At 35.1% G+C, this 27,016-nt stretch overlaps 13 protein-coding genes across 13 annotated transcripts; 6 read left to right on the top strand and 7 right to left on the bottom strand.

Annotated features, from left to right (window-relative positions):
- Positions 1–326: 326 nt before the first annotated feature.
- Positions 327–937, top strand: EV154DRAFT_509154 (uncharacterized protein). Its single transcript, XM_051601589.1, has one exon. The coding sequence runs from the start codon at positions 402–404 to the stop codon at positions 828–830; it is 429 nt and encodes a 142-aa protein (XP_051457668.1). The 5' UTR covers positions 327–401; the 3' UTR covers positions 831–937.
- Positions 938–2,615: 1,678 nt separating this feature from the next.
- EV154DRAFT_509153 (Ssl1-like-domain-containing protein) lies at positions 2,616–4,364 on the top strand. The gene is made up of 5 exons (XM_051601588.1): positions 2,616–2,931; positions 2,993–3,507; positions 3,561–3,717; positions 3,770–3,943; positions 4,006–4,364. The coding sequence occupies exons 1-5, from the start codon at positions 2,735–2,737 to the stop codon at positions 4,175–4,177; spliced, it is 1,215 nt and encodes a 404-aa protein (XP_051457667.1). The 5' UTR covers positions 2,616–2,734; the 3' UTR covers positions 4,178–4,364.
- A 9-nt stretch (positions 4,365–4,373) lies between these two features.
- EV154DRAFT_509148 (uncharacterized protein) lies at positions 4,374–5,297 on the top strand. The gene has a single exon (XM_051601587.1). The coding sequence runs from the start codon at positions 4,407–4,409 to the stop codon at positions 5,232–5,234; it is 828 nt and encodes a 275-aa protein (XP_051457666.1). The 5' UTR covers positions 4,374–4,406; the 3' UTR covers positions 5,235–5,297.
- Positions 5,298–5,523: 226 nt separating this feature from the next.
- EV154DRAFT_229337 (uncharacterized protein) lies at positions 5,524–6,550 on the top strand. The gene is made up of 2 exons (XM_051594491.1): positions 5,524–6,346; positions 6,403–6,550. The coding sequence occupies exons 1-2, from the start codon at positions 5,648–5,650 to the stop codon at positions 6,430–6,432; spliced, it is 729 nt and encodes a 242-aa protein (XP_051457665.1). The 5' UTR covers positions 5,524–5,647; the 3' UTR covers positions 6,433–6,550.
- On the top strand, positions 6,551–8,046 carry EV154DRAFT_229338 (uncharacterized protein). The gene is made up of 3 exons (XM_051594492.1): positions 6,551–6,663; positions 6,731–6,768; positions 6,840–8,046. The coding sequence occupies exons 2-3, from the start codon at positions 6,735–6,737 to the stop codon at positions 7,856–7,858; spliced, it is 1,053 nt and encodes a 350-aa protein (XP_051457664.1). The 5' UTR covers positions 6,551–6,663; positions 6,731–6,734; the 3' UTR covers positions 7,859–8,046.
- A 982-nt stretch (positions 8,047–9,028) lies between these two features.
- On the top strand, positions 9,029–11,682 carry EV154DRAFT_551763 (coth protein-domain-containing protein; the record flags this gene model as incomplete). The annotated part of the gene is made up of 6 exons (XM_051605002.1): positions 9,029–9,047; positions 9,117–9,597; positions 9,659–9,892; positions 9,944–10,324; positions 10,385–10,993; positions 11,330–11,682. 6 exons carry the CDS (start codon positions 9,029–9,031, stop codon positions 11,598–11,600), a joined length of 1,995 nt encoding a protein of 664 aa, XP_051457663.1. The 3' UTR covers positions 11,601–11,682.
- A 64-nt stretch (positions 11,683–11,746) lies between these two features.
- EV154DRAFT_420697 (60S ribosomal protein L11) lies at positions 11,747–12,332 on the bottom strand (the record flags this gene model as incomplete). Its single annotated transcript, XM_051595965.1, has 2 exons — positions 11,747–11,806; positions 11,889–12,332. The coding sequence occupies 2 exons, from the start codon at positions 12,330–12,332 to the stop codon at positions 11,747–11,749; spliced, it is 504 nt and encodes a 167-aa protein (XP_051457662.1).
- Positions 12,333–14,445: 2,113 nt separating this feature from the next.
- EV154DRAFT_551761 (40S ribosomal protein S8) lies at positions 14,446–15,478 on the bottom strand (the record flags this gene model as incomplete). The annotated part of the gene is made up of 5 exons (XM_051605001.1): positions 14,446–14,524; positions 14,610–14,816; positions 14,902–15,214; positions 15,331–15,403; positions 15,475–15,478. The coding sequence occupies 5 exons, from the start codon at positions 15,476–15,478 to the stop codon at positions 14,510–14,512; spliced, it is 612 nt and encodes a 203-aa protein (XP_051457661.1). The 3' UTR covers positions 14,446–14,509.
- A 404-nt stretch (positions 15,479–15,882) lies between these two features.
- On the bottom strand, positions 15,883–17,588 carry EV154DRAFT_509141 (SPX domain-containing protein). Its single transcript, XM_051601586.1, has 6 exons — positions 17,340–17,588; positions 16,997–17,268; positions 16,767–16,934; positions 16,553–16,704; positions 16,337–16,479; positions 15,883–16,248 (listed from the first exon to the last, which is right to left on the bottom strand). Exons 1-6 carry the CDS (start codon positions 17,533–17,535, stop codon positions 15,905–15,907), a joined length of 1,275 nt encoding a protein of 424 aa, XP_051457660.1. The 5' UTR covers positions 17,536–17,588; the 3' UTR covers positions 15,883–15,904.
- A 1,728-nt stretch (positions 17,589–19,316) lies between these two features.
- Positions 19,317–21,194, bottom strand: EV154DRAFT_509139 (cytidylyltransferase family-domain-containing protein). Its single transcript, XM_051601585.1, has 6 exons — positions 20,873–21,194; positions 20,637–20,776; positions 20,257–20,555; positions 20,133–20,180; positions 19,929–20,036; positions 19,317–19,852 (listed from the first exon to the last, which is right to left on the bottom strand). Exons 1-6 carry the CDS (start codon positions 21,160–21,162, stop codon positions 19,406–19,408), a joined length of 1,332 nt encoding a protein of 443 aa, XP_051457659.1. The 5' UTR covers positions 21,163–21,194; the 3' UTR covers positions 19,317–19,405.
- A 1,546-nt stretch (positions 21,195–22,740) lies between these two features.
- On the bottom strand, positions 22,741–24,205 carry EV154DRAFT_509136 (Cut8 six-helix bundle-domain-containing protein). Its single transcript, XM_051601584.1, has 6 exons — positions 23,905–24,205; positions 23,697–23,846; positions 23,391–23,620; positions 23,206–23,329; positions 23,000–23,132; positions 22,741–22,913 (listed from the first exon to the last, which is right to left on the bottom strand). The coding sequence occupies exons 1-6, from the start codon at positions 24,035–24,037 to the stop codon at positions 22,823–22,825; spliced, it is 861 nt and encodes a 286-aa protein (XP_051457658.1). The 5' UTR covers positions 24,038–24,205; the 3' UTR covers positions 22,741–22,822.
- On the bottom strand, positions 24,081–24,697 carry EV154DRAFT_229211 (uncharacterized protein). Its single transcript, XM_051594490.1, has one exon. It carries the CDS (start codon positions 24,607–24,609, stop codon positions 24,199–24,201), a length of 411 nt encoding a protein of 136 aa, XP_051457657.1. The 5' UTR covers positions 24,610–24,697; the 3' UTR covers positions 24,081–24,198.
- A 679-nt stretch (positions 24,698–25,376) lies between these two features.
- EV154DRAFT_509129 (uncharacterized protein) lies at positions 25,377–26,104 on the bottom strand. The gene is made up of 2 exons (XM_051601583.1): positions 25,800–26,104; positions 25,377–25,743 (listed from the first exon to the last, which is right to left on the bottom strand). Exons 1-2 carry the CDS (start codon positions 26,036–26,038, stop codon positions 25,479–25,481), a joined length of 504 nt encoding a protein of 167 aa, XP_051457656.1. The 5' UTR covers positions 26,039–26,104; the 3' UTR covers positions 25,377–25,478.
- Positions 26,105–27,016: the final 912 nt, after the last annotated feature.

Below are 27,016 nucleotides of genomic sequence, written 5' to 3'. Positions count from 1 at the left end.
AACTTTAATTGTTTGGTAGTGTTTGATGATAGATATATATCTAAAGTGGTGGATGCTGGTACTGTTGAAGAAGTTGAAGATGGTCTTGTATTGGCATTGGCATGAGATTGTTGCACTAATCCAAGTCGCTTATTATTGATTAGCCAAAATAAAAAAATGAAAGACGTCTAGACTGAACCGTCCAATAAAATTTTTGAATCGTCTAATTTTAGACTAAAGTATTGTATATAAAAAAGGAGTGGTTTGCATTGGTACTCCTACGCTTTATTTTTAGAGTTAAATTCAACCGCTCGCCGATCTTGTTCTATTAATAACAAAAAAAAGGAGGGGATTTTTTTTTTTTTGGTATAAATAGAGGCAAAAAAAATTATTCAAATTTCCTTTAATTATCAGAAATCAAAATGACCATTCTTCCTAATAATACCTCATGTCTTGTGTCTTCGCGCAAGAGAAAAAGAGAACTACATGTCAGCTTTTGTACACAACCTGAAAATATTGTATATACTTGGTCCCAATCAGACTATGATCGAAGTGGATTGTTTCCAGACATAAAGAAGCAAGATCAACAATTTATTTTTACACTTTCAATTAATTTTGTTCAAAAGCCACAAGAAATGGAACAACCACTAATTAAGAAAAAATCCAAATTTAATAACAGCCAACAGCGCCCTAAACTCTCTATTGACACAAGTAATTTAAGTGGACCTCTCTACTTTACAGGGATGACAACGAACCATCAAAAGAAGGAACGAGACGAAGAGGAAAGCGCTTTCGACTTTGTTACGCAGGAAAACACAAGAAGAAACAGCCTGCCACTTATTGAATGCTAAATATAGTCAAACATTCCTTTGTAAATACTCCTTTACCTTCTTATAATATTCCCCTTACTGTAATCAATATTTAATTCTTAATAAATAATAATATGTTAAACATCAAACATGTCATCCGGGTCTGTTGCCGTCATCCATGTAATATATTGTCATTGTGTTACCTGTCTATATTTAGCTCATATTTGAAGAATTCAGAAAAAGACTCTATTTATAATTTTAATCCTGTCCGATTCACATTGTAAAAATTATGCCTGAAAATAATGGAGGCATCAGTTCACGAGCCTGTTTTTATTCTATAATTGCATTGGAAATTAAACAATAGCATACAAGTTCCCCATATCTTAAAGAGTTTTTAGAGCTACAGATTTTACTTGAATGCAGTCCCTATAATACCTTGTGCATAAAAAAAACGAATCTTTAATTATGGCAACAAGCAGGTTGGGAAAAAAATATAAACCGACTATAACCGTGGTTGCTTTTTCCCGCGTGTCAAGAACGTTGTGTTATAGCTTGATTATTGAAATTTACACAAGTTCCCTTAATTTTCTTAAATAACCCAAAGCAAGACATTATATAAACTGATGACATTGGAAATTGAATTTTAGCACATTCACTTTGCCGTTTTTGCTGCTTGGCTCTTATTAATTGTCATTGGCAATTGATATTGTTATAAGAATTAACTACATGGCTAAATTATCTTCTTGAAAAGGGAGAATGAGTTATTTTCATAAATCTAATCGACGATGGACCACTACATAAACGTTGCTTCATTCCCAAACAATAATAGAGCAAGTTAAAAGTATTTATTAATAGAGTCAGATAATTTAGGACAAACAATAGTTTGGTAAGAATACATCTATTTATGCATCTTTAAAATTTAAAATTCAAAACTTTAATTAAAACCAACGTTGATAATCAAGTCCGGAAGTCACATTATCTTTCTGACACACATGAAGCATAAAAAAATTACCAATTGGAATGATGTGAAAAGCTGTTGTGTATCTGTTTCCAGTAATTAAATTTCGGTATAATTCTATAGATTTATATATTGAGATTGTCTTAAAATTTAAAAAGTGTGTACATGGACGATGATATTATTCCGTAGACATATCTAGGTATCACCCCACATGGGTCATTAGTGTGGATATGTCTATAGATAATACGTCCAGTGGTACATGCCATATTTCTGGTAAAAACAACTCGCCGTGTTTCATAATATTAAACACATCCATCCACAAGCTCGAAATCAAGTTCCGGGTCCTGAAATAGTAGTAATTAAACTGTATGCAGTTCTTAATATACCCAATAAAATCAAACCAAAAAAACTATTAACTTGATGATGCAGATATGAATCAATATAAAATTAGATATTTAGAAGTAACCAAATCTATCTACTCCACTTGGAATAATCTAAACACTATAAAGCGTTCACTGGTTGATCATGCAACGCTGTTTGCTTTCTACGAAATCATATTCATACTGATGTAGTATATTGTTGTGTCTTTCAATGATTTAAGACCAGAAAGACATTTGTCCTTGTATATTTATATACCCTATAGGCACACATTGCCTCGATTTATAATCAATACTCAGCATACCTTCGTAAGAACAAATTAACTGTTCAGGGATTGTAAATCAATCTTTGACTTCAACGTGTATTACGGCCTATGTTTTCCTGCTTTACAGTGTTAAGCCTAACGACACAGTAGCTGGAGCAAAGTGTACTCGCCGAATGTGTTTTCAACTAAATAAGATTCGTTTTGTTTAAACAAATACATCCTCAGCAAGCGTTTTGTCGTCGCGAATCGAATTATGTTCAGGTCGATAGCAGTCGTAAACATAGTCACATTTGAACATCTTTTTAAAAACTGCGTGCTTTTCCTAGTTTACAATCCTTTACTAAAATGGCTCGAAAACCAACAGATGAAGATTACATCGACGTAGATGATACATATGATGCCAATCAGGACGAAGATGCTGGGACCGGCGGTTATGCTTGGGAGGAAGAATATAAAAGAAGTTGGGATATTCTTCAAGAAGATTCAGAAGGCCGATTAAGTAGTGTAGTTTCGCAGTTACAACAACAAAGAAAGCGTCGAAGGTAGCCTCAGGTTCATTTACATTTTGGACTCACGACTGAATCTTTGTTTGAAACAATTTAGACTATTGAAGGATACTGCGATTATCCAACGTGGTATCATAAGACACTTATTTGTAATTATTGATTTATCAGAAGCCATGAATGAGAAAGATTTACGACCCAGTCGCGTAGAATTGACATTGACATATGCTCAACAATTTGTCATTGAATTTTTTGATCAGAATCCTATATCACAGCTTGGCATTATTGCTACCAGAGACGGTATTGCTGAAAAATTGACAGAATTAAGCGGTAACCCTACAGATCATATCAAGGCATTGAAAACGAAGAAAAATACCGAAACAAGTGGTGAGGCTTCTTTGCAAAATTCATTGCAATTAGCCAGAGCTAGTATGTTGGGTGTACCAAGTCACGGATCTAAAGAGGTATTACTGATTTTTGGATCACTTACCACTTGTGATCCCGGTGATATACACGAAACTATTGATTTGTTAAAAAAGGAAATGGTGCGAGTAAGTATTGTGGGTCTTGCTGCTGAAGTGCAAATATGTCGCGTGTTATGTGAATCTACAAAAGGTAAATGATATTGTATGGATCCTGAAATAGAACTGAATCGTACGAAATCACAGGCTCTTATGGAATTGTATTAAACGAAGCACATTACAAGGATTTACTATTTGAAGCTGTTCCACCACCGGCGGTTTTGCCCAATAAAAACACATCTAATTTGGTTACTATGGGATTTCCTAGAAGATTAGTAGAGGATCATGCTACGTTTTGTGTTTGGTAATTATTTGACGAGAACCAGTCATAAATCGTTTACTGATCATTGGAGTAGTCACTCAAAACTGACTGTGGGAGGCTATATTTGTCCTAAATGCAAATCCAAAGTTTGTGAATTACCAAGTGATTGCGATATATGCGGGTTGACACTAGTATCGTCACCTCATTTAGCTAGATCTTACCATCATTTATTCCCAGTTGATAACTTCGATGAAATCAAAATTAACAGGTATAGATTGATGTTAGAATCTCTGGAAATATGCACCAACCGCTAACAATATACATGCATAGTGAACACGGGACACATTGTTTCTCTTGTCTAACGCAATTTGATAAATTAGAGACAGCGGCGGCAAAATTTTCTTGTCCGAAATGTGCGCAGGAGTTCTGTGCAGAATGTGATATGTTTGTTCATGAAGTATTGCATAATTGCCCCGGCTGCTGGAGTGTTGGTAAAAAATAAGAATAGTTTTGTCTCGGGAATATACCATTCCAAGTAATACACAAGTGATTGTTTGTTTGAATCAAAATATGGTTGGGGGAGGACGATCTTTCTTTTTTTTTTTTTTGATGAAACGTAGCAATCACATTCTCTTCTTAAATTTTACCCTTGTATATATTAAACAAATAAAAGAAAGTTTAATTTTTAAGCTTCTTCCTTTTCACTTCTTTTTTACCGCAATATCAATACGATGCACATACTTGAAGAACTACCACCAGAGTTGATGTTGAACATCACATCGTCTATATCCTGTAGGGATTTGTCTTCCTTACGTCTTGTATCGAAAACAATGCGTACCTTTTGTGATCACCCTATGAACTGGAAGTCGATTCACTTGGATCCGGAATTTGAAAACCCAAACTCTCTGTGGCGACTAGCTAATTTGAAATCTATCATATCTCCTCATGTTTCCCACATACAGTCGATTCACATACGCGGCGTTAGAGACAATATCATATACTACATATTATCTCAATGCAAAAACTTGCAACATCTTACGATTTGTGGATGGACAACGTTATCCGATCATTGCCTTCGTCTCCAGCCTGCTCAATCACTGAAGATCAAGACTTTGGAACTTATCGGATCCCCACAGCAAACTAACTATATTTCAGTAGATGCATATACTTTGGGAAAACTGATGATTCAATCACCTAACATGACTAATCTTGTATTTGGCTGTGAAATTCATATACACGCTGAAACTTTCATCACGGAACTGGAGAAAGCTGCCAGTACAAATGCATCCGAAGCCCAGCTTCAGTCCTTTCAGCTTGCTACACGTAGAACGTGGCTTAAGGAACATGTAATACGTTTAATCAACTTATATCCAACCATTCAAAAAATATATTTATTGCCTGCCGCTGCCATTGGGTTTGATCTAAAAAAAGGGCAAGATATTTTTGACCCATTGATATGCCAAACACTTGAAGAGGTTATACCAGTGACGTATTGCCAGCGTCCTCTCATCTCTACAGAAGACATGATTTTGTATAATAACAATGTCTTGACGATTTAACCTGAACAGATAATAAATAAACAAAAGAGAACATTTATAATTCTCAATAGAAACTTCATAAAACCGCATTTATATTTGTTTGTTTTATTTTGTTTGTTTTTTGTGTAACTATGACGCCGCTCTAATTTTTTTACGAGTTGTGACACAAAATTGTTAAACATATCCAAACAACATACAAGTCAACTAAAATACACAGGAGAAGCATCATTGATACATCATTCCAGAATTTTCTAACAGAATAAATGGCGAATCTTCTAGTTTTTCATGATTGTGATATGAATCGCGTCACATTTTTATGTGGCAAAGCTAGAGTTCCTGTCACACAAACAAAAGCGGCGGCGGCGGCGGGAAAGGGGTGAGTAAGAAGCGATCTCTGAAAATCATCGTTTCTTCTTCTTTCGAATTTTACAAAAATGCCTTCATCTCTTTGCGGTGGTAAATTTTACGACACATTCTATCGATTTGATAACGACACGAATATATATCACTACAACAAAGTCACATTCGTTGCGGAGCAGTCATCAACCTCTATTTTGAAAGATACTGACCTTGTTACATCCATAAAAAAATGTGTATACAATGGTGTAAATGCCATTTACTTTATAGGTACCACAGAAGAAAACCTGGAATTAGCTCTTTACTCTGCCGAATTCGATAATGTTAGTCATAACTTCACTTTTCAAGAGCTTCCGGACCCCACAAATGGATCATTAAATAATAGTAGTACTGTCATTTTACCTATTGATCACTGGACGGGCCTCCAGGGATGTGTGATGGTAGGTTACGGTAAAAGTTCTTTCGGTGTAGCATGTCCAGATAAGCCTTCTGTTAAAGTGCTTAACAATTTAAGCTCTGGTATATCAACTACAAGGAACCTTTACATGGCAAATGATAGTCAATTATACCAGTTGACAGCTGAAGGTTTAAAAAGCTTTTCAGTTACTACTGGCGATAAATTATCTTCTATAGCTATATCAAATTCATCTTCAGCCGTGTATAAATTCCAAAAACCCAACATGATTGATTCGAATGCAGTTTGGAAAATAACGACAAGCGAGGATTCATCGCAGGCACTATTTTATAATTCTGGCCCAAGCTTTCAATTGATAAAGGTACTGTCATCAACTTTAATCACGCCCTTTTTTAACAAATAGTGTTACACAGTTAGACAAAGAGTCTGCCACGGCGAATATCATAGATACTTCATTTAATAATCTAAGCTCGAATTCTATTGCTCTCTTTCAAAATTCAAGCCTAGTTATTCTCAATAGAGCAGCATATCAAACTGTGCCTATTAACCAGGTTATACCAACCTCGAGTACGGGCAGTAATTTACCAACCTCAGCCCCGACATCTTCAGTAGGTGCCATCAGCATGTCTACAAGTGATAAGATTGATCCTGCTGTAGCCGGAGGATTCACAATGTTAGGTATTTTTATTGGTGCATTACTAGCTTCTTTGGCTTTCTACATATTTTTACTATGCCGCCGCCGTAGGGAGATGTCTTTGCAACGAGTATACTCTTCTATTGACTGTAATTATAAATGCGCGTGTTGTTAATTAGATAACTAGAATTTTAACTTTCTTTTACTTTATACTACAAAGCTGCCACAAATGTCGAAGAAACTGTACCCTCTCAACCAGGAACCGTAAAGTCCTCTGATGTACCACCTGTTTACGCAAATAACATAATAAGACGTCCATCTTTTAAAGCCCAATTGATCCCAACAAATATTGGCGAAGCCGACCCAAAAAATACAAAGTACTCTTCTATTTTTAACAATCGCTGTCAGCTTTTACCAAATGTTATTGGTGAAGTTAGCTCTAACCCACAACATCAAAACAAAGTATACATTCGTGAATGCTCCTTCCAAGGCAAATCGGCGTTGATACACTATTTTAAGGGTAGCGACGGCGAAAAAAAATTCGAAAACGCAATACAAGCTCTTCAGTTTCCTCTTTTGAAATCCCGTAATAATCGTATTGTTGAATATTTTGATGCTGTACAATTAAAAAAACCAACTAGTGCCGATAATGGATTCAAATTCATCATGATTACTTCATTTTATGAGCCGAGTCAAAGCCTAGCATCTTTATACCGATTTAAAGACGAACAAATAGTAGATGTCCTGGACGAAACCTTCATTGTTTACACTGTATACTCTTTGTTATTAGCTGTTAGAGATCTTCATGCTGCTGGTTATGTCCATCGTGGATTATCTGAACATTCCTTTTATGCAGAGAGCACTGCACCTACAACAGATTGGATTTTAGCCGATTTTGATGAAGCTGGCCTAGTGTCTGCCACCTATAGTGTACCCCCTAGTAAATGCGAATACTATGATACCTTGTACGACGGTAAAACATATGAATACGCATCAGATATTTTTGCTCTTGGGATATTGCTATTTAAAGTGATTTCTGGGGGACAAAGCATCAATTTAGGTACCAACAGTGATTACTCAGATCGTATTGAGCAACACATACAAGGAAAGGAATTTAGCAATCAATATCGCTCGTTGTTAAATTCAACATTATGCAACAGTCCTTACACGATACGTCTAACTGCTCAACAGCTTGTTGATCTCTGGGAAAGCAGATTCGATTTTGGACATAGTCACTAGCTAAGCGAATAAAAATAAACTCCCAATATCCTTCTTATTAGTCCAATTGTTTGTTTGTATTGTTTTTTAAAAAACAAGTTAGATCTTACCACTACTGCTACCTATGCATAAAGCTTCCTTTGCATAATGCCGACAAATTCTCTAAACGATTTCAAGTTCCTCCCCGTTTATTGGGACGTGATGCCGTCATAACATCAATCTAAACCAATTATCAAACACATATTAGTCTTTTACCAGGAGGTTTAATCGAGGCATGTTCTACAAATAAAGTTTAAGTATATATAGTTTTAAATGCATGAGCATAAAGGAGAGACAATCAGCTTGCATATCTTATTTTGATTACTTTTAAGGCCTGCTATTATTAATAGTCTATAGTGATATAAGATTCATAACACTCATATGCAGAGTATCCCTTTTCCGTTATTATTGTATGTTGTCATTTGCAAATGAATAATCTAAGATTTATTAGTAATATTCACAAAATTAGCGCCAATTTTTTCTCGGTAACGAACAGATCGAAGGTATCCATTTAATGACACTTGCCACCTTTTTCAAATCAACCAAATCAATTTGTTTGTCTACCCCCCCCCCTTCAAAAAAAAAATTAGGTCGAGTAAAAAATAAGGAATTCGCTCCATGTACAGAAATTAAACGCCAACATCCTTGTTTCTACTAATGCTATATTTCACTTTCTGTAAAGCTATGCTATTTAGGAGATGTAAGTAGAAGTGAAACTAGTCCTTATTGGTACAGTGCGTACACAAGAATGTATAGAAATCTGGATTTATTAAAAATTGATCTACCTGTGTGACCTAGCGTGCGTTTTATGACAGGAGCTTGGTTTACAAAGGATGACATTAGGATGTATGATACACACTAAAAAATAGGCATAGACGTGTCACATTTTACAAAAGTACATGGTGGACACACTATTAATGTTTAGCAAAAATGGGTTCGATTTTTGTATTTCATGATTCGATCGTAAAAACTATGAGTAGCTAGATGTTAGATATGAGTTACTAACAATGAGAGATTTCTTAAATAGATATTTCTTCGCACTCCTAAACAACGGTTAAAGGGATTTTTCTCCTGTATGTTTTCTAAAATGTTATATATATATATAAATTAATACTCTGCCAGAATATTCTTTAAGCAAATAGTATCAAGATCATGGCAATTAAACTTTATTGTAAGATCGTTGTTGCTTTTTTACATAGAGAGATGCAAATATTATAGATTTTAATAATTACTTTTTTAGACTTTAGTCTGATCATTTCTATTGCTTCTGCAGTTGCAGCATATTCGGTTACATACAGCATTGTTGGTCTTCCGAGTTCCAATGACTCTGAATTTGGTGTTCTTGTTGATGAATCAGTTTTTACTCTTTCTCCCTCAGCAGAATCTAGCATTATTTTTCAAGTAGATGCTCCCATAGCTAAAAGTACTTATCATTTTGTTGAACTTAAAAAGGGTACCAACGAAATTTTACACGAAGAAGCATTTGAACGTCATTCAATCCAATCGCAAATAAATCATGTATATGGGAGAAACTGGGTTACCAAATCCGTGAAAACGTTTGAAAGAGTTTATGATGAAGTCGGATCTCGTCACAAAACCAGTCTTCATCCAACTGATGAGATTCCGTCTCTTCATATTCAAGCTAGCCAGGATGAAATCGATCGCATACATGAGCATTATAACCAAAAAATCAGTATAAATGCTGATTTGACATTTATTGGGTAAAACTTTGATAGATTTTAAAACTGGTGATATCATATTTTAACAGCATATCTTTAATAGCGCCAATGATATCCAAAAGTTTAGCAATGTCCAATTTAATATTGCAGGAAAGATGTCTCGTTTTGAACCAAAGCCCTCTTATAACATTCAATTAGCTAAAGGCGAGCATTTGGGAGGTTACAAATCTTTGAAACTTCGAGCTGCTGCCACTGATCCTACTTTCTTGCGTGATAAAATGAGCTTTGACATGATGGTAGCTGCTGGTTTACCCGCTTCGCGTATTTCTTATAAACGGTAAGCCCCATTCAATATGAAAATAAACAAGTTCTAGGCTAATAAAATCAGTGTTTATTTAAACAATGTTGCTCTTGGTTTGTACATATTTGCCGAGAAATATGACAAGGCCTGGTTCGATCAAAATGCAAACCCCGGTTTACCATCAGAATACAAAAATGGTGTCTTGTATGAGGGAACTGGCAGCACAAAAGTCAAGGGTGATATTTCGGATTTGAGATATATTAGTGACGATCCTAGTGTTTATGCCGAACATGGCTATAAGGTTGCAATGGAAGACAAGACTGAGAAAAAGGGGTTTACGGTACTCGCCGATTTCATTAAATTTATTGATGTTCAATTGAAAAAACCTATCAGCAACAGTACTGAAAACGAAAAGGAAATTATGGATGAATGGACTAAATATCTTGGTGCTGAAGTTTTTCTCCGCAAGTAAGTTAGTTTGAAAAAGGAAGAAATTAGAATATAGTGTTGACGTTATTAAATATTTAGCATGGTGTTTGAGTTTCTCATTACTGGTTGGAACAACTACTTGTCCTACGGAAATAATTACTATCTTTACAAATGCCCTATTATGCATTACTTTGTGTATATTGGGTGGGATATGGAATTGACCTTTGGTAATAGTCCTTTCCCTAAATCTGTCCAACTTGAGGGAGACTACCGTCACGTAGAAGGTATTCAAAACCGACCCTTAACAAAAGCACTATTCCGGGTACCATACTATCGCAATTATTTCGAATCAGCTTTACAAAAAATTGTTACCTCCATCTTCGAACCACGTAAAAGTTTTCCTGTCCTTGACTCGCTTGTTGAATTCTTGAAAGATGACGTGAAATGGGATCAAGAATTACCCAGAATTAATGCTGGCAAAGACTTCAGGAATCCCCCTCAATCGGATCCATACGGAGGCAAAGTTATTGAGAATTTACCTAAAGACTCGCCAAAAAACACAGACAATGCGCTAAAGGCAGAACATCTCAGAATTAGTCACGAGATAATCGATTACCAAAAAAGCATCGATGGTCCTACTGGCTTTGACTCTCTCATGGGAATCAAAGAGTTTATTCAAAATAAATATAATAACGTGAATGCCCATATGTAGGACAATCTTCTTTTAAAGTAGTAATAAAACAATTACTTTTAATTCCTGATACCAATATGCTGTCATCTTAAACTGATCCATGCTTATCGATTGTTTCATGCTTATCTTTATTCCATATCCATAAACATACCCTGAATTTCTGAGACAAATGTTTTCTAGAAGGCACGGAGCATTTTTTTGACAATTAATGTCGCTCTTTTTATGGTACAGATCCCTGTACCACAGTGCACAAGAGGCAGTCCAAAACACGTATTTTATTTTAATTTTTGTCCTGTGCATATTTTTTTTTTTTTGTGATATAAACTTTTTTTTATATTGTAAACGTGAAATAGAATGAAGGTCAAAATTATATCCTGGACCATGGCAGCAGAGTGGTCTTGGGATGTAAAAAGCAATGACGATGTTTGTGGTATTTGTCATTCAGAATACGATGCCTGCTGCCCTAATTGTAAAATACCTGGCGATGACTGTCCCTTGATCTGGGGAAAATGCCGACATGTATTCCACTTACACTGTATTATGACATGGTTTCAAAGTTCAACTCATGGAGAAACTTGTCCGATGGATCGTACAGATTGGGAAACAGCTGCCGCACCTACTTAAATTTTTAGACAAAACAAAATTGCACAATAGCCATTATACATATCCTACACAATAAAAACAAAAACAAAAAAAAAAGGACGACACTTGTTAAATCTATTAGGTTATGAGAATTCTTGTTTAATTTATTGGAGTAAAAGAAATAAGATTTAAGCCTTGTAGGAGATGACACCATCGAAACGGGCCTTGAACCATTCTTGAGATTCTTCCTATGATAGCAAAGGGGTTGGTTAATAATCAAGGTTCTTTCACTAACGCTAACTAAAAACACTATCTATTCCAAAATTTTACCTTCTTGATTTGATGGTTAACACCAACCTTGGTCTTACAATGCTTTCTGCGGGCAACACGGTTACCGGGACGACCCATAACAACAAAGTAATCCATACCGTAAATTCCAATAGAGGGATCGTACTTGATACCTAAATCAATATGTTCATCAATACCGAAACCGAAGTTACCGGTGTTGGAGAAGTTACGAGCCTTGAGTTCGTATTCCTTGACCTTCAAACCACGTTCGAGGATTTCCTCGGCCTTGGGGCCACGGACAGTAACGTGAACGGCAATCTTTTCGTTACGACGAATGGAGAAAGTACGGACAGTATAACGGGCCTTGGTGTAGACGGGAGTTTGACCAGTCAATTGTTCGAGAACCTTGGCAGCACGAGTAAGTCTATCACCAGACTCACCAACACAAATGTTGAGAACCAACTTCTCAATTTGGAGGTTGCGCATGGGGTTCTTGGTAACCTTCTGTTCTTCGGCGCTCTGTAACAAATAATTTTTAAATTAGCATTCCGTCGTTTGGTTTCCAATAAATGTTGCAATGTGAAATGTGTGAGTTTTAGAGTAGATAGAATAATACACCACACACCCCCTATCAAAAAAACATTTTGCCTAGTTTTTTTTTTTTTTTGGGCTTTTCATTTTTCTGCATCCAATGAACCAATCTATAATATCAATCCATCTACTCATAGAACTACATCTCACATCAAACACATCCATTTATCTTCAAATAAAAAATCATCATACCATTGTTGGACTATATCGAAGCTAAAAGAGGGAGAATCACACCTATAATGCTGAACACTGTGATAAATTTGAGTGGCCGGGCACAAAAAAAATGAGCAGAAATCTTGGTTCGACATCAGCTCGGTCCGGGTTACTTCACAACTCCGCTCGCTTTTTTTTCTTTCGCATTAAAGAAACCTATGGTTTAGTTTAGCGTGTAAATTTGTATGGTATACGGCTTCGTATTACATATACCATAACTTCTGTTGTTTTAAAATGAATTGTAAAATAATTTGGTCAGTGGTAGAACTTCAGTCCGTTCTCATCATAAGCATTAATTTTATTTTGTTCATTGGCTATTGTCTAAACTGCATAAGATGAATAATAAAGTTGGCAACATTGTGCAATTTGTAAATTTACAACTATGAGGTACCTAGACTAACATCATTGATAAATAACATTCACAAAAAACAGGTGGGGAAAACATAGATTCCAATCCTTTTATTTCAAATCAGCTTTCAACCCTCAAAGATTCCAAAGAAGGCTGAAGAATAATGAGTAAAGAATAATTTTTAATGCATATATGCACATATACATTCAGTATCAATACACAATTCGTGTGATTTACTATGACCTTTTGATCAAATATTATAAATCACTAAACCATCACTCAAACAGCTAATTTCTTTGATTTAAAGTCAAGTTAATAGAAAGGTACGCTCAGTTCTAAAGGCTATTAAATAGCATAAGGGTCGTTTAATAGTTCCACCTATCTAAATTTTAATGGCCCCAGTTTCCTAGTGAATGCATTGACTTGAATTCTCGTAATTTCTCTCTCTCCCCCTCTTTTTTTTTTTTTTTTTTTTTTTTTTTTTTTTTTTTTTTTTTTTTTTTTTTTTGGTAGTTGTTGTCGTTGAGATTAGATCACAATGGAATATGCTAATTTATTGATAAGGAAGACCAGTTAAATAGAATTGTATAAACAAATAATATAGATTCGTCCAGTTTTCCAAAAACATCATTGACAGTGGTAATTCACTTTTCGGCATAAACTCAAACATTCGAACAAATAATTTTGCAGGAACAAACGATTCAATAATTATAAGCATTCTTTAAAGTAAACAGCTAAATCATCCTTCTGAACTTGACAGCAACAGCATTGTTCTATTTTTTTTTTTTTTTTTATAAAATACTCTCGTAAGACAGCTTTATGGCAGACGATATATGCAGTGAACTGTCGCAGTAGATAACAAACAAGGATATGTCATTTATCTCGCCCTCATTTGCTTTAGAATTTGGAGTGTCTAATTCCATCGATGATGTACAAAATATATATATTTTTAAGCTTTTTTTTTACTGTTAAGTAGCTTACAGGGCGAAACATTCGTTCACCATTCTACATACAACTGACAAGCATATTATCGTAGTAGTATTATATAGAGAAATCTCTACAAATCATTTACGAAAATCACATAATTGTTTCACTCAAAGACAATAGCAATAAATTTAAATAAATCCTCAAGTTTAGTTAGTTCCAAAAAAAGATTGATTGAGCTTTATACAATGCGCCTGTCAAAAAGTTTGCCAAATGCCAAAGGGTAGAGCATCAAAATCCAGTGTGCAAGGTAAGATAATAATCATGATATCAAACTTAATGCTGATCAAACAAAATATATACGTATACGAACAGTTTCGGCTACACATCGAAATACACACTGAATTTAACTCTACCGGACAACCGCGACATGCCCTTTCTTATCTACGCATGTACTATTCTACAATCAATGAAGATATAAATTTCCCAATTGAAAATGTTTAAAATGTACAGAGTTGAAACTTTTGGATTTTAAAAACTTCAATGAATATAAGCTTTTTATTTGTAAAGGAAGAAGAAAAGAAACTTAATGCTTCTTGGACTAATGATTGAAAGAAAGAAAAAAAAAAAGAGAAAAAGTTAATAAACAGTATACACACACACACATATTTGAAATAAATCTTTACCTTAATCTTACGGAGATAGAACTCGAGTTCCTTACCCTCAAGAATATAACCATCACAACGACCAGATTGACCGGGACGAGAAGCAATGACGGCGTAAAGACGACCGGCATTGAATTGATCGTTCAAGAGAGGATCGACAGCGGCAGTGGCGGCACGGGCAGCAATCTTCTTTTGGACACTGCTGGACTTCTTTTCAGCGGAAGCATCCTAAAAAACACAAAAAATGTCAATAACTTTTTTTCTTTCTCCAGCTGTCAAATTCAACAAAAAAAACAAACAAAAAAAAACTTACAGCAGCTTCACCAGCCTTTTGCTTACCGAGGGTAATGGCGTAGTGAGATTCGTACCATTGACGGAAAGGAGTGGCATCAATTTGGATGACGGCACCCTTAACGAGAGTGTTAGTACGGACCAACTCGTTGTTGGAGGCGTTGTAGACAACAGTCAAGGCACGGGTCTTGCGAGAGATACCTTCGGAACCCCAAGAGAAGTTACCAGATTCAAGACGAAGAGCACGACGCTTGAAGTTACCACCACGGACGCGAACGAGATGAATACGCTTACCACCCAACTTGGTGTTGGCAGATTGACGACCTAACTCGAACCTTTGGTGATAAACAAACAAAAAAATAGAATCATTAGCATCGTCATTTCAAAAAAAAAACATTCCAACGATCTCAAGAGAAAAAAAAAAATCTATCTGGTGTGTGTAAATCCTTACTTTCTCTTCTTTCTGTATTGATCACGTCTAGCACCGGTAGCGCTACGCTTATGGCGAGAATCACGACTGATACCTATGATTGATGGATGGTATTAGCATATTGGGGATGGATGGCTTCTTTGGATGTTTTTTAGTCAATTTTACCCATGGTGTTTGTAGAGAAGGAACTTAATAGCTTCTGCTCTCTGATTTCATTTTTGTCCTTTTGGAAATCTCACACTCCGAGCCTTACGTTTTCCGGTCCGTCCGGTGGCTTATCTTTTAGAGTACCGCACACGCAAATTTTAAACTTTTTAAAAATGCCTTCAGGCACTTTGTCAAAACTATCTTACTACATAGCGTCCCCATTAATTTGAGGAACAATAACAAAAGAACTGTAAGGGATTCAGACCACGTCAGCGAACAATGAACAGGAATTATGAAAGAAATTGGGTGTGTTCCCGGCAAATAGATGAGACTAGCGCATAATTTTTAGCAGTGGGCTTTCAAAAAAAAAAAAAAAAAAAACGCAAAATAATTTCTAAATTTTTATTATTCAAATATATATATGAGGGGGAATAGATGTTTTTTTTTTTTACATGATATTACAACTAGATTCACGAGGCGGTGTAGTTATCACTCGATGATTTATGGTGGTAGCTAACCTACGTGGTGGTAACGAACATTTCAAATGTTGTTGTCTATTCAGTGTAGCTTGTTCGCGTTCATTTTCTTTACGCTTTTCTTTAATTTCTTTGGGAAAATACAATAGCATGAAACTTTGTAATTTTTGGTCCAAATTATGTGCATCTGCGTTTCCAACTGCATGCTCTTGTCTACAAATGGGGCAATTGTATAACCTTTTCTTATGTGCCTTGATAAGGCAACGGACACAAAATACATGGCCACATTCTAATCGAATTGGTCTCCAAGCTATCGCTATATATATATATAAAAGAACACAATGATCAGAAATCCCTTCAAACATCATTTTTTTTTTTTTAACAAATAAATAAATCGTACTTACAAAAACAAACCGGACAGTCATAATCATCAGGTTGAGGAACGATTGTGATAAGCTTTGTTTGAACTGCATTATAAAGAGACATTAAAACGCCTTCGACAAATATGGCATTACTTTTTGCGAACGAGGGAAATTCGGATGTGGCACTGCATTAAAAAAAAAGGTTTAATTGTTATTTCACATATGCATTTTTTTTTTTTTATTATTATTATTATTTACCTCAAACTTGTACGTTTATCATGTTTCTTTAAAATCTTTATCATGGCAGTCTGGTTTAACGATTGAAAATGCTTAAAATGTACGAGTTGAGCATTGATTGCCATGAATTGAGTTAGAGCTTTTTTAGAATGTCTTGATGATAGTTTCTTGGTCTACATGAACTGATAAGTATTTCATGCTTTCCCTTTTCTTATTGCTTTTTTATTTTGTATACCAAATTCATTCTTGAAAGCTCAGTGGTGAACCATTGCAATTGACTTTGACTTCTTTGATATGAATGTGGGCTGTACTGTCCTTGAGATACATCCTTAAAGATAGCTGCTTCCATGTATAAATTAAATATTTCTCTCCAAGCGTATAAATCATTCTTTTGTGGGGAGGCCTAGTATAGTATAAATAATACGTTAATACAGACTAGGTCGTAAAAAAAAATTATCTACTTACAGCAATTGTTAGCTGTTCTTCCAGACTATCCACGTTTCCAATAAATCGATCTTTCTCTACATCGTGTAAGGCAGCGGCATGAGATAATTCATGTAAAAGTAAGTGAAAGAACTCAGAGTCTCTCACAAGTTCTATTTTGATCGAGAGAGGTTCAGTGTTTAATTGTTCTGTAATGGGTATTAATTTCAAGATAGTAGGTTCTTCAGAAGATGAAATTGAAGTGGGGTCATCGATAGTAATTTTGATAAATGGATGGGGATCTTTGACGTCTCCTATAAAAGCCCATGTTTAGAAGAATGACAAAAGAAAGAGAGAGAGAGAGAAGCTTAAAAAGTCCACCTACCATCAAATATGTAATCTAACCGCATTGCTTGGTCTGTATCCAAGGTATTGATCCATTCCGTTGATAGACCTCTAGACTCTAACTCATCCACCACAAGTCGAATCGATTTTTTCAAGGTCTTATAGTGAATAAGGTAAGGTCTCCAATTCTCGGGCAAATCATTTGCTGCTGTCTCCATCTGCTTTCCAAACTTCATAATAACTATCTTTCTCTGATCATGAAAGGCAAAGAAACAAACAAAAAAAAAAAAGAGAAATTTAAAAAAAAAAAAAAAAGAAAAGGAGAAAAAGAGAGGCCCGCTCAAGAAAAAAAATTGTTCTATTGTAATGATGACCTATCATAATCGATCGGAAAAGACCGCTACCCAATTAAAGTGGCTATTTCAAACCCTCGTGAGTGTCCCAAACATGGTCAAAGCTCGTGCCTTATGTAATTTTATTGTTTCAGGTTTGACGTTTTTTAATTTATTTGTTTTTTTTTTTTTATTTATGTATCTTTTGTGTGCCACACCCTTCTCCAAAGTGTCTAGATAATAATGTTCATCTTTTTCTTTCTTTGCTGTCTTTTAAATAAACATGTCATGCTTTGATTATGAGTTTCAATATTAGACTCTTTGTGGGGGTGTGGCAAATGATGTTAAATCACTGACTAAAGGATTAATTTATATAGTTTTGGATGATAGTAAATCCATGAGATGTTCAAGTCGATATTTACTAGTACGTTTTTTTTTTTTTTTTTTTTTTTTCATTAAACCTTCCCAGTCAACAATACTTGCCACGTACATCTAGTGTAACAATGAACCTTCGTACAAGAAAATGCTGCCAGAGACTAATTCATACATTTAGAAGTCGTTTATGCATGTATCCATCCTTTGATGCACAGATTTCATATTCCTATAGCACTAAATAAAAAGGGAATAATGGTTGGAAGAGACAATTACTCTTTTTCTTTAAAAAAACGAATTTATTTTGCCATGGTAAAGATAAAATACCTCATCACTCCACTTTTTAATTTCCATTTTCGTTGTGCAACCATTGTAGCCGTTTTAATTTAATAAGGTTCGGATTGTCTGATAAGCATTGAAAATCAAAAAAAAAATGGCTCATTTTATAATTTGTATTCTCACACAGGAGACTCCATTTCCAAACCCAATATCGGTGGGGGGCATCCCCACTGAAACACTTTATTTAGGATTACTTTTTTTTAATGAGAGCTTTTCAGTAGGTTAAATGCAATGATTTTTTTTTTCTTTAGAGTATTGTATACTATGACATTTAATAGTTAGACAGAGATGTGGTACACTAAAGGTGATAAACAATGACTTATTGACAAGTAATCGTACCGCCTAGTTTTATGTTATAGGAGGTAGTTAACTGTAGCGCCTTTGAAACCTGCATGATTGTGGGCTGCCTCAATTGCCGACATATATATATAAAAAAAAAAATCGTTCATGAGCAGTGGTAAAAAAAAAAAAGACATGATTGTTATTTCTGCGGCCATTTAGACCTAAATAAAATACATAGCATCGATGTTTAAGAATGATATTTGCTCTCTAAAAAAAAAAAAACGTGTCAATGCTTAAAAAGCAACCGACAGATCACTCTAGATGCAGCCTAACTAAAAGCTGAATATACTGTAAAGATAAATATTCTTTCATTCTTGCCACTGCAGAATACTTTCTTTCAAGTATTACCCTATTTTTGGCTATTTATAAATATTAGGAAGACAAACTAAGTGTTATCTGTTTGGCATTGATTTTTTAGCCAATGAATCTGATAATTCGCTATGAATGGTCCGTAACTAATCATTTTGAATAAACAAACAAAAAACCCCCTTCTGAACAATGCAAGTCGAACACTAATAGAAAAAACAGACTTTTTTTTGTTGAATACAACATTGGGGGGAGATTATTTTTTATTGTACTTTGTAGAGAGAAAAATTAAAAAGAGATGTGAGTGTAGTACATTAATAGGAAAAGAGAGAGAGAGAGAGAGAGAGAGAGAGAGAATTATATATATAATAATGGCACAAAATAAAAAGAAGAAGAAGAAAATAAAAAAGAAATATTACAAGGAGGAAGAGACACCGGTTTCTAAGATATGACGGGCACTTTCAGTTAAAGCACTTGCGCCACATTTTTGCAAGACAGCAGGATCCAGGATGCCTTGGTTTACAAAGTAAGTCAAGATACGTTCCAAGAGTTCCAATTGGTCATTCAAGGATAAGTTGTTAATGACAGAAGAGAGAAGGGTTCCGACATTCATGGTGTAGGTCTTGATAAAACTCTGGTAATAAATCGAAGCAAAGAATCCCATCAAGAATTGACAATCCATACGGTCCGTCATTCCTCCGTGACCGGGAATACTTTGTCCGAAATCTTTTACATTGAAGGCTCTCTTCACACCCGATGCGAAAAATCCACCAAAGGGCGCAACTAAAGATGCAAAACATGCCATCACAAGTGTATGAAGTTGAATAGGTGCAATCCAAATCTGAGTGATTTCCTTTTGAAGCTAATTAAACCCAGTCTCATGTTAGCAAAAAATAATAATAATAAAAATTGTCTTTTTTGTGTGTGTGTGTGCTTACAACAGTTTTGAGGACAGTAATGCATAAATCAGGTAATTGCCAAGGGACAGAAATAAAGACAGGATTGACGGGACAAGTGATATCAGACCATGCAGACATGGACAAATCCTAATAATAATTAAAAAAAGGGTATGAATATTATAACCCTCTCTCTCTCCTCCTCCTCTCCTTTTTCTGTGTGGGTTTCTCTCATCCATTACTTACTTTTACTGGACAAATCATATAATCAAATCTCATTAACAAGGTTGACCACTACAAAAAAAAAAAAAAAAAAAAAAAAATTCGTCACACACACTAAATTAAAAAAAGAGAGCCAAGGATTGCTTACCAATAAACCAAAGATCATTGTACAGATCCAACCACCGACAAAGCCTTCAATTGTCTTTTTAGGAGACAAGGTGATGAGTTGATTGCGACCCCAAAAGAAACCACAGATATAAGCAAAGATATCATTGCAAATGACAAGTGAAGTAGGGATAAAGAACCAGATCAAACCTTCCAAGATATTATTCACGATAAAGTGACTTTGAAATACAACGAGAATAAGTGCCATATGCATCCAACCGAATTGACGGAATTGACGCTTGTAAAGACCCTTTTTCAAATTGGTGACAAAGAACATGAATCCTATAAACAACAAGTTTTTTTTTTTTTGTTAGTCGCGCGCGTCTTCTACCCCTTCCCTCCAATTAGTCAACTCGTACTTACCAATGATATAAAGCACGAAACTAATGAATCGATGATGCGTAGCAAAGGGTAAAAGAATTCGGTCAACGAGGACGACAGATTGGAAATAATAAATGATTGATTCACCATAAAGGAAATAAGTGGTTGTCACTAAAAAGTACCTATCCAAAAAAAAAAAAAAAAAAATTTAATTTTTTTTTTTCTCGGTATTCTCGAAAAAAGGGGGGAAGTAATATAAAAAAAAAAAGTTTTCTTACCAACTCATTGTCTTGAACCACCTAAAGTTACTATCTTTTGCTGGACCTTGAGCGATTTGAAGCACTTCGTTATATACAACGGTTGATATGGCAACCACCATTAAAATGACCCAAACGTGACCCGAGGCCAAAATAAGGAAAAAGGCACCAATCATCATGAATGTAGTAATGGTTCTGACCCACCAGTTTTGCCATTTCTTTTTACTCGTCTCATCAGCTAATAACGTCACTTTCTCTTCTGCTGAGATAGCAGTAGGGGTATTTTTAGGTGAACGTTTTTTTCCTGCCATGTTTAAATAAGGTAAAAAAGAAAAAAAAAAAAGGTTTTTATTTTTTGCAGAATTTTTTTTATTTTAGTTTACCTTTTTTTTTTTATGTATTTTTTTTTTTTTTTGGGGAAAATCAAACATCTACAAAAAAAAAAAAAAGTTTGTAACACCAAGCACGTGAAAAAAAGCAGTAGTTTGGTCGTATCATCACCCACCCCAACAGAGGTGCCGAAATAATATTACCAATTATTTTATATACGCATGTCAATTATTTTTTTGAATTATGCTTACCACCAAAAAATGTCACAATTGACCCTGTTATGCATATTCGTGTATGAGGGTGATAATTACTCATTGCCACAAGATGAGCCCCGTTTGTTGTTGTAGTAAGAATATGCCACGTAGATACAGACATGAGCAAATTGTTTACCTTCAATTGTTAAAACTGAGTCAGCGTACATAACTCTAATCCCCCCCCCCTCCTTCGACATATGATAGATACGTGGACACTCCCATAATTAGATTACCAAAAAAAAAAAAAAAAAGTTGTTAGCAGTATCGATTATTAACATGTACTCATTTCAAAATTCACTACGTCCTCCCCTTCTTATTTCTTCTTGCAATTATTTACACGTAATAATGTGGAGAGAGTCTTACAATGTATCACCTGTGTACATCCATTTAAAGCCTGTGTGTGTACATCCATGTGTGCATCCATAATTAAGTCTAGCCAATCAAAGCTTAGCTTAGTTGGGTACCAAGAGCACTTGTAAAGAAGTGATGATTTTTTTATTTACAGCAGCGCAAAAAAAAAAAAAAAAAAAAAAAAATGAACCGTCATTCTGAGTTGATTTTAAGAAAATCCTTGTACGTCATTTTTCTTCTTCCCATCTATTCAGACCACACGAAGACTCGGGCGTCACACAAGCAAAAGTGTAAACGAAATGACGGATGAAAGAAGTGGAACAGGTTGGGTTAAACATTACAATGATAAGCTGTGAAACTGTAGTAACAGTCCATTATCACCAGCACGACGGGGGGGGGGAACGGGTTGACCCCCAAGAAACTGTCCGGGATGAGTTTAGAGGGTGTTACATAGTGCAAAAAAAAAAAAAAAAAAAAAAAAAAAATCTCGTTTCTAAGTGAAGGGCATTAAATAGTTGTATCTTTTTTTTTTTTTTTTTTTGAGCAACATATATATAATCAAGTGATGTGGTTTCCCTGTAAGAGAGAGAGAGAGTACGCATAAAAGTTGGGTTTGAAATGCAAGATCCTCTTTTTTTCGCACATCCATTTGTGTTTGAGCATTCTAGTATCAAACGAATCACTGTTATCTGTATCATGGGACTACAACAAAGAATGATGATGATAATGCTCTTTGTGGCCACATAATTTAGATGATAGGATGATCAGCACTTGTCATTTGAGGCTGACTATCTTTTTTTTTTCCACCGTGTATGTCAGTAAGAATGACGTGCATCCTTCGTAGATAATTGCTCTCAGAGATCACATAGGATACCGCGTGGGAGGAGGTAACGGCTACAAAAAAAAAAAAAGAAACACCAAGAAAAGTCATGATTTGAGCCCTGATGACTCTTTTGTGAGGGAAAAGCTTTTTTGATGTCAAATTTATTTATTTATCTGTGTGATGTGATGCGGAGGGAAGGGGAAGAGGGGGAATTTAGAGACCAATGATCCAACCTAAACGTTCCTTGAATTTCTGTACGACCTCATTGAATTGACCGTGAGTTTCTGCATCATGCTGCGCCAATCTAAACGAGGGGAGAGTTAACCTACTGCTCGAAAAAAAAAAAAAAAAAAAGCTAAAAAGCTAAAAAGCTAAAAAAAATAAACTTACTCTTTAGCCCATTCTGACACGATTTGTTGGCCAAAGATTTTGCCTTGATCTAATTTGCTGCTTGCGATATCAATTGCCTTTTTCCAATAGTTTATTAGTTCAGTGTATAGATCACGTTTGATTTGATTGTGAGCTAATGATAAGAGGGTGGTTAGGAATGGGAGAATAGATATATATATATATATATATATAAAATGAAATATTACCTTCTGTTTCCCATGTGGGTAGCCTATGTGCTACGATGGTTGCAAAATGAAGATATGAAAATATGGTAGAAGGGAATTCATCCTGTGATGATGTAAAGTGTTCAGCGTACTCCAACAATGCGTTCTAAGAGTCCAAAAGAAGTAGTTAGCATACAGATAAAAAAAGAAGAAGAAGAAATACGTACGACTATGTCGGTCAGGGCGGGTTTCACTCGATGATAGGAATAATCGTCTCTGACAGATGTCTTTCCAAAGGGAAAACTGTCGTGTAATTTCTTTTCGAGATTGGCAATGACGAGTGATATGGACTGTGTGGTGGGCGGTGGTATAAATGCATCCACTTCTGTCTTTAAATGTGGGTTGGCGTCTACCAAGTCATTGATGAGCTCGATCAGTTTATCCTTATCCAGCGTAGCTTTTTTTTGTTGTTGTTGTTGTTAGTGTGCGTCATCAGTCTGGGGGGTAGAGGGGAATACAGAGGAAACACATACCTAATAGTTTACTAATGGGAAACTCCTTCTTGATGGACATGCGGTTACGTTTGGGTTGGAAAACATCGCCTGTTCCAATGGCTGGTCTCATCTCGAGTATTTCGCTATTTGTCATTTCCTCGTCTTCGTATGAAGCACGTCGTTTGCGTCCTTTTTTTATTTATTTAGTGTTAGCTACAGTTAGAAATATATCTGTTTTCTTGTTTACCCTTTGTTGTTCCCTCGTTGCTGGGAGGTGGTGGTGTATAAAGAGTAGGTGCTTTTGATTTGGCAAGGTAATGAGCAGAGCGATACAAATGTTGTTGTTGTCTAAACAGACTATTCTGACTTTGTGAAGACATGTTGGGGTTTTTTTTTAATGTAAAAGGAAGAAAAAAACAAAAGAGACACACACATAAGACACACACACACGCACACACAACACACACACAAAACACACACACAGCAAAAAAACTACGACACAAGTGACTGCTAAATCATGCAATTTTTTTTTTTTTTTTTTTTATTCATCATCCTCATCATTTGTAAAAGAGGAAGATACCCATTCCCAGCCATCCAATCCAGCTGCCTTCATTTGGTCTTTTGTGGGTATGAAGTCACTGGGTACGACTATATAAATATCGTCATCTTCATCTGTTCGACGTACGAGACGCCTTTTCCTTGCGACAATTTGTATGTTCTTTTTGACGAGTTCGTCTGTTTCCTCTAGTTGCTGTGTTTCTTTACGTAGACTGGCGATAGTTTGTTTTAATAGGTCGATATCAGTGGATTCTTGGGGTTGTTCGATCCATGCGCCGGGTAGATAATGTGCATTAGCGGTTCGTTTTTCTAGTAAAGCCACTTCAGTATGATGAGGAAATAAAACCGAGGATACAATTGCCAAGGAAGAATTCTCCTTTTTCTGATCGTGCATTTTTATTTATAAAGAGAGAGAGAGGAAAAAAAGAGAGAGGAAAAAAAAAAAGAGGATTTAATAAATAAATATAAAAAAAAAAAAAAGGTGAGAGAGATAATAAACCTAGGAGTTGTCATGTGTGCTTAATTTGTATGCATTCAGGTTAACAACGCTCTCTCTCTCTTTTTCTCTTTTTCGTTACCCGTGACAACATCATGCGCATGTCCGGTCCGGTATCCATGACGTGCTCCCAAAAGGCAAAAAAAAAAGAGAGATCAATTATGATCTAAAAATAAACTCTATTTTTTTTATAATGGATTTTTTTTTATTTTATTTCTGATTGATTGGGTTATTTTTTTTTTTGGGTTTTTTTCATTGTACAAGTCTAAACAAATAATCGACTGATTGTACAATTTAAAAAAAAAAAAAAAAAAAAAAAAAAAAAAGCGAAAAAAAAAAGGCGATTGGATAATAGGGAGAAAGAGGGAAAGGGGAGATTGGGTAAGCGGAGAGAAGGGAAAAAGGGGGGGTAAACAAAAATTAGAGAGAAAAAAAAAAATATACAAAAAAGATAAATAATAGAAAGATTTACAAAACAGAGAGATGGGATGTGAAAATATACAAAAAAAGAGAGAGAGAGAAAAGGGATGGGGGGAATTGAAGATGAAGATGAGAATGAAGTTTAAAAAGTAGTTGAACAAGCAAGTAAACAGAATGAGAAAAATAAAATAGTTGTTTGATGAAGATGTTGTTTCTAAAATATTCTTGTTCTTTGGTTCCTCGGATTTTTTTTTTTTTTTGTTGTTTTTCTTTTTTTGTTGTTTTTGTTTTTTCGTTTTTTTTTTTTTTTTCTTTTAAAGTTTGTTTTTGGAGGGGAGGAAATTCTTTTAGGATTCGATCTTGAGCATAGAACGAAGACCACGTTGAATTTCGGAGAGAGCGAGGTTAGTCTTTTCCAATTCATAGGCAGTAATGACTTTCTGAGGAGCAATCAAGTTCATTAAATCCATGGATTGTTGTTGGAAAGAGTTAGTGGCATGATAGAGTGGTTGAGGGTAGTTGATAGGAGAACCACGGGCGTTAAAGGCAGGGATAGGAAGTGCACTTGGGGCAGGAGCATTGTTAAAGGTAGGTCCAGCGTACACCTGTTCACTGCTACTTTAAATTTAGTCATCACATCCCCCAATCTCTCTTATAAATTATATTACCTCTTTCGGGTTTGGTAGTAATAGTCTTCTTCAACTTCTTCTACTATCTTCTTACGACCATGCTTATTGTTATTGTTGGGAGTTGCCTGCAACTTTTTCTTGTTGGGTTGCTGGATGGTATGTTGTTGCTTCTTTACAGAAATAGAAGGAGGAGCATTGACAAAATTAGCCTTGTTATTTCCTTTGACAAAATTGGCTTTATGGTGGTTGTTATGAGTTTTTACAGTACGAGTAGACATAGTTTTTTTTTATTGTAGCTATTTTTTTTTTTTTTTTTATTGGTTTTTTTTTTTTTTTTTTTTTTTTTTTTTGATTGTTTTATACGGGATGATAAAAGTGGATGGGGGAGGAAAGGAAAAAAAAAAGGGGGAATAAAATAGATATTCTTTTTTTTTTTTTATATGTTTTTTTTATATGTGTATGATATGAAAAAAAGGAAAAGGAGTTTTTTTTTTTCTCGTTTCTATTTATACCATCCTCTATGTCCCCCCCCCCCCTTGTAGTATATTTGTATTATAAATGGAATCCTCGGTTTTCATTGGTGTTTCTACGGAAGGAGAAACATATGAGCCCCCACTTTAGATCGTTTTTTCCCGGTCCGCTCCTACCTATCCCAAAGCCCAGATTTAATATTATAGCCACCCACTTTTTCTCTTTTTACGGATCAACTATATTTGTTTAAATGTCCGTTAACAGTCTTTAATATTTTTCTTTTGCAGTTGTATAGAACGGTTTTTGTTACTTTAAGAAAATTAAGTGTCCGTCACTTTCCAAAAAAAAAAAAAAAAAATGGCACTAAGCCAAATATGATTTGTCCATTTTGGATAAATGTCACAAGTTAAATTGATATCTTTAAAACGAGTTTTATCATAACATATCTAAGCAATTTTTGGTAAATATATAAAGAATCAACTTGATGTGCCAGTCCATGTACTCTATGGGGAAGCTCTTTCTTTGTTGATGTTGTATACTATAGCAGAGTTGATTCTTATGTTCACTTGGATGCATAATGAAGTAAAAGTGGTATTCAGTGTCACCCCGACAAGAAATACCATAATTTTATTTGTTTAATAGAAACTCTTCGTCTTCATTGTTGTAGTTGAAGTATAATACACATATACTTGGGACTTCTTTATTTGATCCAGGTTTTATCCTATTATATTAAAGTTCATCTTTTTTTCTCTGTCTCGTATTTTATACCAGTGTCATTCATCATA

The sequence above is a fragment of the Mucor mucedo genome (genome assembly GCF_025094135.1).
Source record: "Mucor mucedo strain NRRL 3635 chromosome Unknown EV154scaffold_45, whole genome shotgun sequence".
Lineage (NCBI taxonomy): Eukaryota > Fungi > Mucoromycota > Mucoromycetes > Mucorales > Mucoraceae > Mucor > Mucor mucedo.
The sequence above is the reverse complement of the archived record's forward strand: the minus strand, read 5'-3'. Positions and strand labels throughout refer to the sequence as shown.